The sequence below is a fragment of the Morus notabilis genome, unplaced genomic scaffold (assembly GCF_000414095.1).
Source record: "Morus notabilis unplaced genomic scaffold, ASM41409v2 Scaffold406, whole genome shotgun sequence".
Lineage (NCBI taxonomy): Eukaryota > Viridiplantae > Streptophyta > Magnoliopsida > Rosales > Moraceae > Morus > Morus notabilis.
This window is the reverse complement of record NW_010364333.1, coordinates 463,353-478,516: the sequence shown is the minus strand read 5'-3', so window position 1 is coordinate 478,516 and position 15,164 is coordinate 463,353. Positions and strand designations below refer to the sequence as shown.

The 15,164-nt window shown below is 41.3% G+C and overlaps 2 protein-coding genes across 2 annotated transcripts; one reads left to right on the top strand and one right to left on the bottom strand.

The window, feature by feature from the left end:
- Positions 1-1,969: 1,969 nt before the first annotated feature.
- On the top strand, positions 1,970-4,036 carry LOC21401816. Its single transcript, XM_010106501.2, has 3 exons — positions 1,970-2,171; positions 2,760-2,944; positions 3,547-4,036. Exons 2-3 carry the CDS (start codon positions 2,786-2,788, stop codon positions 3,712-3,714), a joined length of 327 nt encoding a protein of 108 aa, XP_010104803.1. The 5' UTR covers positions 1,970-2,171; positions 2,760-2,785; the 3' UTR covers positions 3,715-4,036.
- An 8,955-nt stretch (positions 4,037-12,991) lies between these two features.
- Positions 12,992-13,582, bottom strand: LOC112093161. Its single transcript, XM_024171076.1, has one exon. It carries the CDS (start codon positions 13,580-13,582, stop codon positions 12,992-12,994), a length of 591 nt encoding a protein of 196 aa, XP_024026844.1.
- Between the last annotated feature and the right edge of the window lie 1,582 nt (positions 13,583-15,164).

Below are 15,164 nucleotides of genomic sequence, written 5' to 3'. Positions count from 1 at the left end.
AGATTATTAATTACATGTACTCAAAACAAATATAAATTTAACCAAACACGATTTTACTTTTTTATCATACTCAAATCAATCTCTTGATAGACCACCAAACGTAATTTCAGAATCAGTTCTAAAATAATTTTCAAAACAAACTCATTTTCATTTTTGTACCAAAAATAAAACTATTTTGAAAACATTACTAAACGGGCTCATTGTTTTCTTCTTAAAGTCACATTTTCATGTTGTTTATGCCGCATTTCGATAGACATGCTATTTGTGTTGCGACTAAAATATCTTTGTCAGTTAAGTAGAAAAAGCTACATGTCATTTTATTTATTTACTTATTTGCCAAAGAAAATACCCAAAACACTATTGTATTTGGTTAAAATAGCAGTTTTTCTCTTTTTTTATGTAAATGCTCAAAACATCTTATGTGTTATAAAAACATATCCAAAACTCCTCTTGGAGTAATTAAATTTTTGAAAATATCATTACTCTTCTCAAACTATATTAAATGTTATTTTAGATATGATTTGCCTAAAAAGTTAAATAAAAAATAAAAAAGGCTCAAATAAATATTTTAATCAAAGAATACTTCAATTAATTTGAGAGTTTTTCATTTTTTAAGATTGATGTTATTTAACATTTTGGTTTAATAATGTTTTAAATAGTTTAATAAAGATTAGGAAGAGTAATATTGGTATTTTAAAAAATAGTTTTTTTTGGAGCTATTTTGGGTCTGTATCTATAAATATAGGGAATATTTTAAGTATTTACATAATAAAAAAAAGGCAAAAGTGATATTTTGAGGAGGGTGTGTTGCGTATTTTCTTTTGCCAATGAGAAAACTTTATTCAACAGCAAAACCAAGAACTTTATTCAACAGCAAAGGACCCAGTGGAAAGTAGAAACAGAGGATGCCATAAGGAACTACAAAACGTTTTATTTCTTGTTTAGTTTACTCATTTAAGTTTTTAATTTGAATTGAAATGTGACTTTATGTAAGAGTTTTTAACTGTAGCATAAAAAATTAGTTGTAACTTTTTATGAGAGTTTTTAACTATAATAAAACTGAAATTGAAAACTTAAATAAGTGAAATGAAAGAGGTTAATTCGCCTATTAAATATTTATCTAAAATAGTTGGTCCTTTAACTGAAAATTAACATGTCGTTTTCTTAACTTGGTTGAATAAAAGTTTTTTATTTTTTAACACGGAAATTACAAGTCGCTTCTTATTTTTAGATTTTCAAATAAGTTGACAGATTAGGGTGTTGTTATGTAAGGAAGTTAAAAGGACTAGTTTTATGTGGGGAAACTCTATCCTCATTTACTACTTCACTAGAAGACTCGATATGTCGTTTATTATCTTAATTTTGCTTTGTTTCTTGAGAAGACATCATTCCTACTCCTTAATTCTTTTTTTTAATTATTATTTTTGAAAGCTTCAAATACTTAATCGTACTTTTCCTTATTTCGTTTTTTTAATGTTTTACGTCGTTTTTAAGGTCCTAAGTCGTTTTCTAATGGCTCTCATTTTTCGAGTGGCTGTCGTTTTTCAGGTTCTTATGGTTTCTCCATTTTGATTGTCGTTTAAAGGAACAACGTCGTTTCAGCTAGTCATTGCTATTAAAATAGCATGTCGTTTTATCTATAATGGCCTTGCATCATTTATTGTCGTTTTCAAGTTGTACGTCAATATTTTCGGGTTGTTCTTGTTTTCATGTTTCGTATCGTTTTTATAACTGTTCACGTTTTTTCATTTGCTTGTCGTTTTTGACGTTGTTGTCCTTTATGTTTTGACTCTTTTGAGTCTTTTGACTACTGTTTTTTTTAATAAGGTTTTAGGTTTTAATTACTACAAACAACTCACAAGCTTTCATAAAAAAACATAAAAAAAAATAAAAAAAACAATAATTAAAAAAAATCGAAAGTTGGAAAAAATAAAGAAAAGAAAAATGAAACTGTAAATTGAGAATATGGGACTTGGCGTTGGGATTTGTGAGGGAAGAAACACCTCTCCTCTGCCTCAGCCTTGAAGATCAAAATAAGCTTTCACCAACTTCTTCGCAATTTTCAGAAAAAAGAAAAAGGCATTTTCAGAAGTCTCAGATCACAATTTAACTAACTTCTCCGATCAAATTCCGCCGGAGCTGAGTTACCTCTTCTTCTCCGGCTCCGATCTGTAAGTTTTCTTCTCTAATTTTCGCTTACTTTCCATTTTTTTTTAGATTTTTTCCCTTTCCATTATCGATACTTCTTCGCTTTCTCCGTCAAACCTTGTTTTGGTTGAGGAATAAATGGAGAAAACGTAAAAGAACCTAGAATTTCGGCGTTCTTTGTTCAAAGACTTTCACTTTCTTAGTACCTCAGAGAAAATTGAGTTAATGGTCATGAAAGAAATGAATTTGAACAATTTGTTTGTGCTCCATTTTTTCCTGTTATATCCTCAGCAATAAACAGAGGAGAAATTGATAATTACATTAGGAGAATTTGAGAAAGCAAAGGATTTTTTTTTTTTTGCTCCTTTCACATTCTCAAGGTTTGAATTTCTAGGGTTTAGTTTAGTTTTGTTTTGTTTTTTCTTTTCTTTTTTTACTTTGTTATTGTAAGCATAATCTAGTTTGGTTTAAGCGTTTCCAAAGGTAAAATACAAAAGCAACCATAATAGTTTAGTAAATTATCGCTCTTGGTTGTGAAAAGCATCAATTTTTCATGAAAAATGAGTAAATGGACATTTATTTATTTATTTATTTGGATAATTGTAAAACAGGCTAAGTTCAGAGGAGTCTGTGAGGGATGTCAAGGCCTTGGGTGCTCGTTTGTTTGCTCTTGTTAATTGTGTTTACATCACAGTTTGAATGGAAGCAACAGTACGGAAATGAAATTGAAGCAAGTCCCAATACGTCCAAGAGGCAGCAATACCAATCCGAAAGAGAAGAATCTGTGAAAGAAAAAGTGAGCTTTATTATTATTATCTTCCGTCTTTTTGTTTCTGTTTAACTTACTAGTATTCTCTAGTGAACGTATATTAAACCCAGTATTTCTGTTTCTTGGGGTAGAATAGTGAGATTGAAACGTCAAGGGTATTAGTTGAAAAAAAATAACATGCATTTTGGAATCTGATACCTTCTTGGTATTCTATGCTTTGGGTAAGGTATTATGTCAGTTTCCATTTGGTTCATTAAGAAACATAGGGACAAAACTGAAGTCTCGGAATCCTACAATTTTGAAGAAGGAGAATGGAAAAGAAATGCTGATTTAATGAACCTGGTTTCTTGTTTCACTCTTTTCTTTTTGTTCGCTAATATACCGAAGCATTAAGCTAGGCATAGATGGAATATCGGAAAAAATGACTTCATTGCCTAAGACTGTTTTGTCTAGTGGCATGGGGGGTTTGGATTGAGTTAGGCTTTGGAGGAGGTTGAGAGTTCGATCCAGCCTTGTGTAGAACACTCTTTTGCGTCTAAACCTTTCTTCTCACTTTTTCTTAATATAACAGAATTTCAACCAAGGTTGTGACCTGGTTCATATGTTGTTGGCTCTAACTTCTGCTGCAGATTATCCTCTCCCAAGAGACAAACATACAGAAACTTAACGAGCTTGTACGTAGTCTTAGAGAACAGTTACTACAGTGCCGGGGTGAGAATGAGGTTGACAATGGCACTACTACCCCTTTGACAGAACTTCTAACTGAGCTTGAGAAACCGCCTCTCTTGGAGGACTAGTCCTGGCTTATACATGTTAAACATCAGCATTTCTAAACTTGTAAGTAGGAAAACTTACTCATCCTTAGAAGAATCTAGCTTCATCATTGGATTATATCCGAATTGTAGTCGAATTGAAGAGAAAACAATATTAGATTTACTCTATTGTACTATTTGTATGTATTTATGGATGACCGAAGAGAGAACCCCAGTTTTTTCCCCTTTCTTTTCTCTTCTTTCCTTTTCTTTTTTCTTTTCTTTCCTAATGTTGTATCAAACTCAAATTGATGTATCTGTTCATATTTTGTTACAATTGGTGAATGATAGCAAGAGCAATATTAAATATGTGTTGTGGGATACTAATGAGGGACCCTAGCATAACCATGAGGATGCTGTCTGGAGTAGGAAGTAATGACCTCATAACTAAATCAAGCCCTGGATTGCCACTTGGTTAGAACCGGCATCTGTAAGGTTTTTGAGATTATCACTTACTATGCCAGCATTGTCTGATCATATCTATACTAGTAGATTCTTCCTCACGGATCATTTTTATGTTTGGTTGATTTGAATCTACACAGTTATCTAACTGAAGATTTTCAGAGAACCGGAATAGGGTTTTGAGGAAGAATTTAATTCTTATTCTTATCAAAAACGCACTATACAGCCAAATATATATATACATACTTTAGGGGATAACCACAGCCGGTTGAATCCCTTAATTCTAGCAGACTAGATAACAAAATCAAGAAGCTACTTATCTAGTAATTAGAAAAATCAGGAAACTAATTAAATCCCCTATAAATAAGGAAACTAACAGTTGTACAAACTTAGCTTGTTTACACTGGATTTTCACACTCCCCCTCAAGCTGGAGAATGTATATCAATCATTCCCAGCTTGGATAGAAGAATGTCAAATTGAGTTCTTGCAATGGCTTTGGTTAATATGTCTGCCGTTTGCTGTCACGTGGGCATGTAGACAACTTCAACGATCCCATCATATATCTTTTCCTTGATAAAATGACGGTCTATTTCCACATGCTTGGTACGATCATGAAGGACTGGATTTTTCGAAATGATGATGGTTGCCTGATTATCACACAACAGTTTCATAGGAGTCTTAATTGGAAGTTGTAGTTCCTCTAGGAGTCTTTTTAGCCACATCCCTTCACAAATTCCATGTGCTAGGGCCCTGAACTCAACTCAGCACTACTCCGTGCAACTACTGATTGCTTTTTACTCCTTCAGCTGACCAAATTTCCCCACACAAAGGAACAATATCCGGAAGTTGATCATCTATCAGTCAAAGACCCTGCCCAATCTGCATCTGACAGAATCTCTACGCCCCTGTTGATTCCTTTCTTGAAGAGTATACCTTTGCCGGGAAACATCTTTAAGTACCTCAGAATTCTATACACTGCTTCTTGATGCTCTTCATTCGGACTATTTATGAATTGACTAACTCTACTGACTGCAAAATTGATGTTTGGTCTTGTGTGAGACAAGTAGATCAATTTGCTCACTAATCTTTGATATCTTCCTTTATTTACTTGACCTGAGTCTCCTTTAGTTCCAATTTTGTTGAATGGATCCATGGGAGTATCTGAAGGTTTGCAGCCAAGCATGCCTGTTTTCTTTAGTAAGTCCAGTGTATATTTCCTCTGCGAGACTGAAATTCCTTTACTAGACCGTGCTACCTCCATTCCAAGAAAGTACCTTAGGACTTAAAGATTTTTAATTTTAAATTCTCGACTTATAACCCCTTTTAGCCGAGTAATCTCTACCTCATTATCTACTGTGACAATTATGTCATCAACATAGACAATAAAGATTGGGATCTTACAATTTGGAGTTCTCTTGATGAACAATGTGTGATCAGATTGTCCCTGCAAATAACCCTGCTTTTGAACTAATCAAACCAAGCTCTTGGAGATTGCTTGAGACCATACAGTGACTTCCGAAGCCTGCAAACTTGCTTGCAATCACTTGGCTTCTTGAGGCCGGGTAGGATCTCCATATATACTTCATCTTCCAGATTTCCATTGAGGAATGCATTTTTAACATCAAATTGGTGCAACTTCCAGTCAAGGTTGATGGCTAAAGAAAGTAGAACTTGGATGGTATTCATCTTTACAACCGGAGCAAAGGTTTCCTGACAGTCAATCCCATAGGTTTGTGTTAAGCGCTTTGCCACAAGTCTTGCCTTGTACCTGTCAATGCTCCCATTTGCTTTGTATTTAACATTGAAAACCCACAAACATCCTACAGCATGTTTTCCCTGAGGGAGTTGAGTGAGTTCCCACGTGTCATTCTTATGCAAGGCTCTTAGCTCTTCATTTACTACTTTTCTCCATTCTAGATGTAGTAGTGTCTCTTGGAATTTGGATACTGTCCAGATTTGTGGTGAAGGCCCTGTAACTCGGAGATAGCTTCTCATATGACACAAAGTATGAGATAGGATGTTGAGTGCACGATCTAATCCCTTTCTTTTGAGCAATTGGCTTGCTAAGATCATCAGGCAAGCATGCATCATTAGAAGAGGAATAGGGTTCAGTATTACCTTGTATCACTTCATTTGGAGTTGAACTCAGGTTGTCTGCTTGGCAAGGCGTAGGAGTCTAAGATGCTCTACTAGTTCAGGGGTCTTCTTACGTCTGGTGTAGACTAGGAGTTCCTTCTCAGCCACGGGTTCAGGAGGGAGATCACTCACGGGTTCTTTCTCAGGCTCTTCTAACATCATACTATCCCAAAACTGATATTCCTCTTGTAGTTTCTCCCCCTGAATAGAGGTTTTGGAATAATATGGGATATTCTCCATGAAAGTAACATCCATAGTGTTATATGTTTTCCTAGTAGATGGGCAATAGCACTTGTAACCTTTTTTATGAGGTGAGTACCCTAGGAACAAACACTTGACAGACTTGGGATCAAGTTTGCTTCGTTGATGAGAAGGAATATGGACGTAGGCTGACCATCCAAACACTTTAAGAGGTATAGTATTCACCACCCTGCTTTGTGGGAAGAGTTTAAGAAGAATTTGGCATGGTGTATTAAATCCCAAGATTCGAGATGACATCCTATTAATCAGATAGGTGGCAATTAAAACTGCTTCCTCTCAAAAGTGTTTTGGCACATTGCTAGCAAATAGGATAGAACGGGCTACCTCAAGAAGGTATCGGTTTTTCCTTTCTGCTATTCCATTTTGTTGGGGAGTATCTGTACAAGAACTCTGATGGATAATGCCATTCTCGAGTAGATAGGGTCCTAGGATTGAGTTGAAATATTCCATAGCATTGTCGGTTCTAAACACCTGAACTGAAGCTTGAAACTGGTTTTTAATCATACAAAGAAATGTTCTAAATAAGGATCCAACCTCTGATTTTTCTTTCATAAGGAATACCCAGGCAACGCGAGTGTGATCATCGATAAAGGATACAAACCATCTTGCACCAGTTATATTTGGAATCCGAAAGGGTCCCAAAATATCACTGTGTATAACTGAAAAAGGATGAGAGGGTTTGTAACCTTGAAGAGGATAAATACTACGATAGTGTTTCAAAAATTGACAAACTTCACATTGGAAAAATTTTAGATTTTTATTGATAAATAATGAAGGAAACATCTTTGCCAAATACAAGAAATTTGGATGTCCTAAACGAAAGTGCAGTAACCTAATGGAACTGTCTTTATTGGAATCAAAATACGATGGTCCGAATCTTTAACTGTTGAGGCAGTGGAGTGATGAGCCCGAGAGTAAGGATAGGCTTTGTCCCTAATCTAGTAGAGTTCCCGGTCTTGCTTAGCATTGCCAATCATCTTTCCCGAATCCAAATTCTGAAATAAACATGAAGTGGGAGAAAACTGAGCAACACATTTAGAATCTGTAGTGAGTTTATTTACTGACAGCAAATTGCAAGTTAATTTCAGAACCAAAAGAATAGATATGACAACTTTTCCAATTCCTGTTACTAAGGAAATTTATCCATCAGCAATCCAGACTTTATAATCCTTAAGACAAGGATAACATTCTTGGAATAATGAAGCATCACCAGTCATGTGGTCTGAGGCTCCTGAATCAACAATCCAGTTTGTGGAATCCTCGATTTTGACATGATGAGTGGCTGCAAAAATACCTTTCTTTGCAGTGGATCCCATGGAGATAGTTGGGGCAAGGTTTGAGTTTTGGTTGAACATCTTCTGTAGCCATTCAAGTTGCTCATTGCTGAAGAGACTAGGTTCCGAGTTTGATAGACTTTCCTTGGCTTCAGGGGCAGCAACAAAACTTTGAGCTTCTCTTCTCGATTCGGCTTCCAATCAACGGGCTTACCATGGATTTTCCAGTAGGTTTCTTTAGTGTGTCATGTTTTCCGGCAGTGATCACACCAGGGCCGAGTCTTCTTCTGCTTTGTGTCATGAGCTGCATAAGTTCCCCTTGCTGCAAGGGCTGAGCCTTCTGTTCTTGTAGGTAGTGGACTTCCTAGCATAAGTTTCTTCCTACTTTCCTCTCTCTTGACTTCCGAGAATGCCTCTCGAATGGATGGAAATGTCTTGGTTCCAAGAATTCTCCCCCTTACTTCATCAAGGGATTTGTTAAGCCCTAGCAGAAACTTGAAAACTCTCTCCTTTTCTATAATTTTCTTATGCAGGTTTGCATCTCCAAGACATTCCCAAGCCGGACTATCAAACATATCCAATTGTCGCCAAAAACGTGGTAGACAATTATAGTATTGAGTCACATTTAACTTACCTTGTCTTAGGTCGTGAAGTGCTCCCTATAATTCTGCAGTGTTCTCGTTGTCTGAGTAGGTCTCTTGAGCCGCCATCCATATTTCATGTGCAGTGTCATAGAACAAAAAATTATGTCCAATTTTTGTGTCCATGGTATTGACTAGCCAAGGCATAACCATATTATTTTCTGCTTTCCATATTTTGTACTTGGGGTCATTCGGTTTTGGTGAAACAGCCACTCCCGTGAGATAATCATCTTTCCCTTTGCCTAAGATGAACATCATGACAGACTTGGCCTATTGAAGATAATTCTGACCATTCAACTTGTGTTGGGTGATGAGAAGAATTAAGCCCTCTGATCTGCCTCCATTCAAGCAATCCTGACAGCCGAGGTTCCTAGGGTATTGCTTGTTTCTAATGCCATGAGGTGGATTTAGGGTTTGCAGTCATGACGATAACTAAGAGAAGATTGTGGCTTGAATAAAAGAAAACCCTAAAATTGGATTAGCAACCTTTCTTTAATACCATGAAGATTTTCAGAGAACCGGAATAGGGTTTTGAGGAAGAATTTAATTCTTATTCTTATTAAAAATGCACTATACATCCAAATATATATATACACTTTAGGGGATAACCACAGTCGGTTGAATCCCTTTATTCTAGCAGACTAGATAACAAAATCAGGAAGCTACTTATCTAGTAGTCAGAAAAATTAGGAAACTAATTAAATCCCCTATAAATAAGGAAACTAACAGCTGTACAAACTTAGCTTATTTACACCGAATTTCCACACTAACCAGTAAAGATTCTCAAAGGGAACTTAAAAGGAAGACATGTTTTCTACAAAGGATAATTTTATTGCTTGTTTTGTTCTAGATACAAAGAGTAGCAAACTTCCTTATATAGGCACACCACATACCTAAGGAGAGGAGAATCTCCTTTTACAAAGCCAAAGTAAAAGTAAAAATAAAATAGACAAAGGAGAAGGAATCTCTTTTTATAAAGCTAAAGCAAAAATAAAACGAACAAAGGAGAAGGAATCTCTTTTTTACTTGTGGATGGGCTCGTGGCTTGGATTGACGTTCATGCATTAATACTCATACTCATCCAAAGTTGTGAGAAAGTCAGCATAGTAGTAGTAATTCTCTTTTGGAGAAGCAGATGATGTACGAGGTCTAGACTATTCCTTCTTTCATGTGTCATGCTTTTGTTTTTCGATCTAGGAGATAGATAAGCTTGAAAATGCGAACGGGTCTTGAGAATCTTAGGACAGTGGATTGTCCGTGTAGATGCCACTTGCTTGAGTGGATGATGAGTGAGCCAGTCCTTTTGTAGTGTGATACGTTCAGAAACGAATTCTACGTAATTCACACTGGGAATGAAAGGGAAATCTCAATACTGGAATTAATGGCGGCAAACAATTATAAGAAAAATGGCAAATATGGGGGTGTTCGAGTGACCCCTTGCACTCCAAGTCTCTCTACAGAAATTCTCTCCACAATTCAAAAATGCCTCTCCTTCGCTCCTCTCTTCCCTTTTATTCTCCCTAAACTTACCAATGCCTATTCTTCCGGATCTCGACACCAATCCCGAAGACTAACTAACTAACTAACTAATTATAGCCCTATCCCGCCCCATTTCCAGCGCAGCAACTTCTCCACTCTTTTGAGTATCCATTCCACTGCATCCAATCCCATGCTGCTCCCCTGCACTTGCTGGTTCCTTCCCTTGGATACGCCTTTGAGCATAAGTAAAAACAGATCGGTGGCTTATCATTACCCCCGCCCCAAAGACTCACCTTGTTCTCAAGGTGAAAAGATGGGTACTGCGCAGCAATGGCTGCATAAGATTCCCAAGTAGCGTCATGGTCCGGCAGATGAGCCCAACGAATCAAGACCTCGGGAATCAACTGCCCCCCTTGCACCCTTTGTCGCACCCTCAGCAAGGCTGCAAGCTCCACCTGCAACTCCAGATTATCCGTGAGTTGGGGTGGAAGAGGGGACACAGTATGCTCCTTCCCAACCACGCGGCGCAATTGGGAAACATGGAACACAAGATGTATGGCCGAAGCAGGGCGGCAGGTCCAGGCGATAAGCCATGGGCTCGACGCGCGCCAGCATTATATAAGGTCCATAAAAGTGGGGACTCAACTTCTCATTCCAGCGTCGAGCTAAGGAGACTTGGCGATACGGCCGGAGTTTAAGGTACACGGAGTCCCCCACCGAGAAATGTACATCACACCGTTTCCCATCTGCCACCGCCTTCATTTGCTGCTGCGCGCGCAGAAGGTGACTCTTGAGCAAATCTAACATGGCGTCACGGTCCATTAACTGGCGTTCCACCGATTCCACCGAAGAAGCGCCCACCCCATAACGCAGCAAAGGTGGGGGAGGGCGACCATAAAATGCCTGGAACGGGGTAGTGCGAATGGCTGAGTGAAAAGATGTGTTGTACCAATACTCCGACTATGCCAGCCACTTATGCCACTGCCGCGGCTTATCGTAGATAAAGCAGCGCAGATAAGTTTCGATGCAGCAGTTGACCACTTCGGACTGCTCGTCGGATTGGGGATGGTATGCCGTGCTACGTGACAAAATGGTGCCACCTCACAAATGCAACTCTGACAAAAAACGGCTAAGGAAAATGCGATCCCTATCCGAAACGATAGTACGCGGAACACCGTGTAAACGGACCACCTCATGAATGAAATGTGAGGCTACCGTCTCTGCCGAGAATGGGTGTTTAAGAGCAACAAAGTGGCCGTATTTGCTGAGGCGGTCCACCACAACAAATATAGTATCAAACCCGTCCGACCGTGGCAAGCCTTCAATAAAATCCAGTCACATCATCCCATACCTGTTCGGGAATGGGCAGGGGCTGTAACAGTCCACCAGGGGCAAGTGTGGAGGACTTACAACGCTGGCACACTTCACACTCCGCGACGTGTACAGCGACGTCCCGTTTCATGCCCACCCAATACCAATCTGCTGCCAAGCGGCGGTATGTTCTCAAAGCTCTAGAATGTCCTCCAATCACTCCATTATGGTAAGCATGCAAAAGCCTTGGCACCACAAGGGAGTCGCGCGGCACCACCATTCGTCCCTTGTGCAGCAACCTACCTTGGCCCACCGAGAATCCCGGATGAGTCGTTGCATCACGCTGTACATCCGACCAAATTTTAGCTAATTTTTCGTCTTGCAACACTTGCTGGTGTATTTCGTCGGTATTGACAATGGAGGAAGCGGCTAAAGCTTGCAAAACTGGACTAGCGGGCAGTCTAGACAGGGCGTTGGCAGCACGGTTGTATGCCCCAGGGCAGTACTGGATCTCAAAATCATACCCCATTAACTTAGTTAACCACTTTTGGTACTTAGGACTTACTAATCGCTGCTCCAGCAGGTACTTGAGACTTCGTTGATCAGTCCGGATCACAAAACGACGTCCCAACAGGTACGGGCGCTATTTCTGTACTGCTAGCACAATGGCCATGAGCTCCTGTTCGTACACCGACTTGCTTTGTGCTTGCATCGACAACACCTGGCTGTAATAGGCAATCAGGCGGTGCTCCTGCATCAAAACCGCGCCCACACCAAACCCGGAAGCGTCCGCCTCCAGCACAAAAGGTTTGGTGAAATCCGGCAGGGCGAGGACGGGCACACTCGTCATTGCATGCTGTAAGGCACCAAAAGCCCGTCCGGCGTCCTCAGACCATCTGAAACTGTCCTTCTGTAGCAAGTCAGTCAACGGCCTTGCAATGCGGCCATATCCTGCCACAAATTTCCGGTAGTATCCGGTCAGTCCCAGAAAACCCCGTAACTCCCATACGCTCTCTGGCGTGGGCCAACTGGTCATGGCCGCTATCCCCTTCTCCAGACACAATGTGGCCGAGGTATTCCAGTGAACGCTATCCAAAGCTACATTTCTTGGCATTAGCAAAGAGTTAGTGCTGCCGCAACACCGCCAACACTTGATCTAAGTGATGTGCGTGCTCCTCTTTCGACCGGCTGTAGATGAGTATGTCGTCAAAAACAAACCAAGACGAATTTGCAGAGGTAGGCTCGCAACACGTCGTTCATCAGGGACTGGAAGGTGGCCGGTGCGTTGGTAAGCCCGAAGGGCATAACGAGGAACTCGTAATGCCCGTCGTGGGTGCGGAATGCTGTCTTCGGCACATCTTTCGGCCTCACGCGGATTTGATGGTAGCCAGACTTAAGGTCTATCTTGGAGAATATCGTAGCACCGTGAAGCTCATCTAGTAGTTCATCTATCACCGGAATCAGAAATCGATCCGGCACCGTTTCTTTGTTCAATGCGCGGTAGTCCACGCAGAATCGCCAACTCCTATCTTTTTTTTAACTAACAAAACTGGACTAGAGTAGGGACTAACACTATCTTGGATGATGCCGGCTGCCAGCATTTCCCCTACCAATTTTTCAATCTCTGCTTTCTATACCCGAGGGTAACGATAAGGCCTCACACGGATTGGGGAAGTTCCAGCCTTTAGCACAATCGCATGGTCCCTCGTTCTCTCTGGCGATAATCCCACCGGCATTTCAAAGACCGCGGCGTGTTTCTACAACACCCTCTGTAGCCCTTCCGGCACTCCGCGCACCTCCTCCTGCGTGCTCATTCCCACATTATTCAGTTCCACCCAAATTCCCTGACCATCATGTTTGAGAGCCCTCATGGGTGCTTTAAGGGTGACCGAAACCTTATTCAATCCAGGGTCCCCCTTCAACGACACCGAACATCCACCTAAACTAAATTTCATAAGCAGAGTCTTCCAATTCACCATCATTACGCCCAGGGTCTCTAACCATTGGACTCCCAAAATCAAATCAGAGCTCCCTAGTTCCAAGGGTAAAAAATCTTCTATAACCTCAATTCCCTGCATCGACACAGCCACCCACCGACATATTCCTTCTCCCTTAACCGATAACCCTGTTCCTATAACCACGCCATATCCCCCGGTCCGGTCCACCGCCAACCCCAACCCCTTAACTAGGTCACATGCAATAAAATTGTGGGTCGCCCCACTATCGATCAGAATAATTACCTCACATCCCCCGACTTGCCCTTGGAGTTTCATGGTTTTAGGTGCCGTAAGACCCACCACCGAATTGAGGGAAAGCTCAACCAATTCTTCTTCCACATCCGCGAACATGCCTTCCTCCGGGCATTCCCCCCGTTCTTCCTCCTCCTGGACAATCAACACCTATAATTCCCGGTTTGGGCAACGGTGGCCCCAGAATACTTTCCGTCACACCGGTAGCACAACCTTCTTTCCCGCTTCATCTGAATCTTAGCGTCGGTCAGCCGCCTAAATTGTGCTGTGGGTGCTCTCGTTCCCAAATCCTTCTCGGCGAGGGTGTTTGTCCTTCCCATAGGCGTATTTGATACGCCCAGCCCTAGCCCAGATGTTCCTGACCCTCCAGATGGCCCACATGAGCTGCTGGCTGTTTGTCTACCCCCCAACCCACCCTGCACATATTGGGCCCTTGGGCCACGAACCTGTAGGTTACGGTCTTCCACCCGTTGGGTGAGCTCCATGATTCGGCCCAATCCCGCGGGCCTCATCATCTTGATTTCTGCGCGGATCTCTGGTCATAGCCCGTTCACAAAAGTGCTCTCCAGCACCTGTTCTGAGACCTCTGTTAATGGCGCCGCCAGAATCTCGAATTGTTTACGGAATTCCCAGACCGTTGTGTCCTGACGCAACGACAAAAACTTCTCGCAGAAACTCCCCTCTTGCGTCGATCGGAAGCGCTCAAGCAACAACCTCTTTAGATCCGGCCAGTCACGAACAGCGCGCCGCCGATCCTCCCATTAGAGCCAGGCCAACGCCTCACCCTCAAAACTCACAACCAACGCCTCCAGCTTTTCATTTTCTGTCAGCCTGTTTAAGGTAAAGAACCTCTCGGCTCGGAAAATCCATCCGTCGGGATTCTCACCGTCGAACGTCGGCATCTCCACCCGGCGCGTGCGAAACTCCGCCCGAGGTCCACCATCCCTCCTATCTTCGTACATCGGCGCCGGCTGATCTACTGGTTCCTGCTCCATCGTCGTCCGATGCCTCAGCAATTCATCAAATCTTGTGAGCAAAAACTCCATCCCCTGCTCGAGCCTCGAAATTTTCTTCAAATCCTCTCGTACGAGCTCAAACTCCCTCTGGAAGTCTTCTCTCACTGCTTCACCCCTGACCTTCTCACTTTCATCGGTTCGCTTCGTCATTCCCGGAACGTGGGCTCTGATACCAAATGATACGTTCGGAAATGAATTCTACGTAATTCACACTGGGAATGAAAGGAAAACCTCAATACTGGAATTAATGGCGGCAAACAATTATAAGAAAAATGGCATATATGGGGGTGTTCGAGTGACCCTTGCACTCTAAGTCTCTCTACAGAAATTCTCTCCACAATTCAAAAGTGCCTCTCCTTCGCTCCTCTCTTCCCTTTTATTCTCCCTAAACTTACCAATGCCTATTCTTCCGGATCTCGACACCAATCTCGAAGACTAACTAACTAACTAACTAATTATAGCCCTATCCCGCCCCATTTCCAGCGTAGCTCCTTCTCCACTCATTTGAGTATCCATTCCACTGCATCCAATCCCATGCTGCTCCCCTGCACTTGTTGGTTCCTTCCCTTGTATACGCCTTCGAGCATAAGTAAAATGGATCGGTGGCTTATCATAGTGTCTTAGTGCAGATGATAGTAGTTCGTTTCTTGTTTAAGATGCCTTGA

What these genes read in the sequence shown, in the direction of transcription:
- LOC21401816 (XM_010106501.2), top strand. Translation starts at nt 2,786, where the DNA reads ATGTCAAGGCCTTGGGTGCTCGTTTGTTTGCTCTTGTTAATTGTGTTT. An exon ending in AAGAATCTGTGAAAGAAAAA is followed by an intron (nt 2,945 to 3,546) that starts GTGAGCTTTATT and finishes CTTCTGCTGCAG; the next exon opens with ATTATCCTCTCCCAAGAGAC.
- LOC112093161 (XM_024171076.1), bottom strand. Translation starts at nt 13,582, where the DNA reads ATGTTCGCGGATGTGGAAGAAGAATTGGTTGAGCTTTCCCTCAATTCG.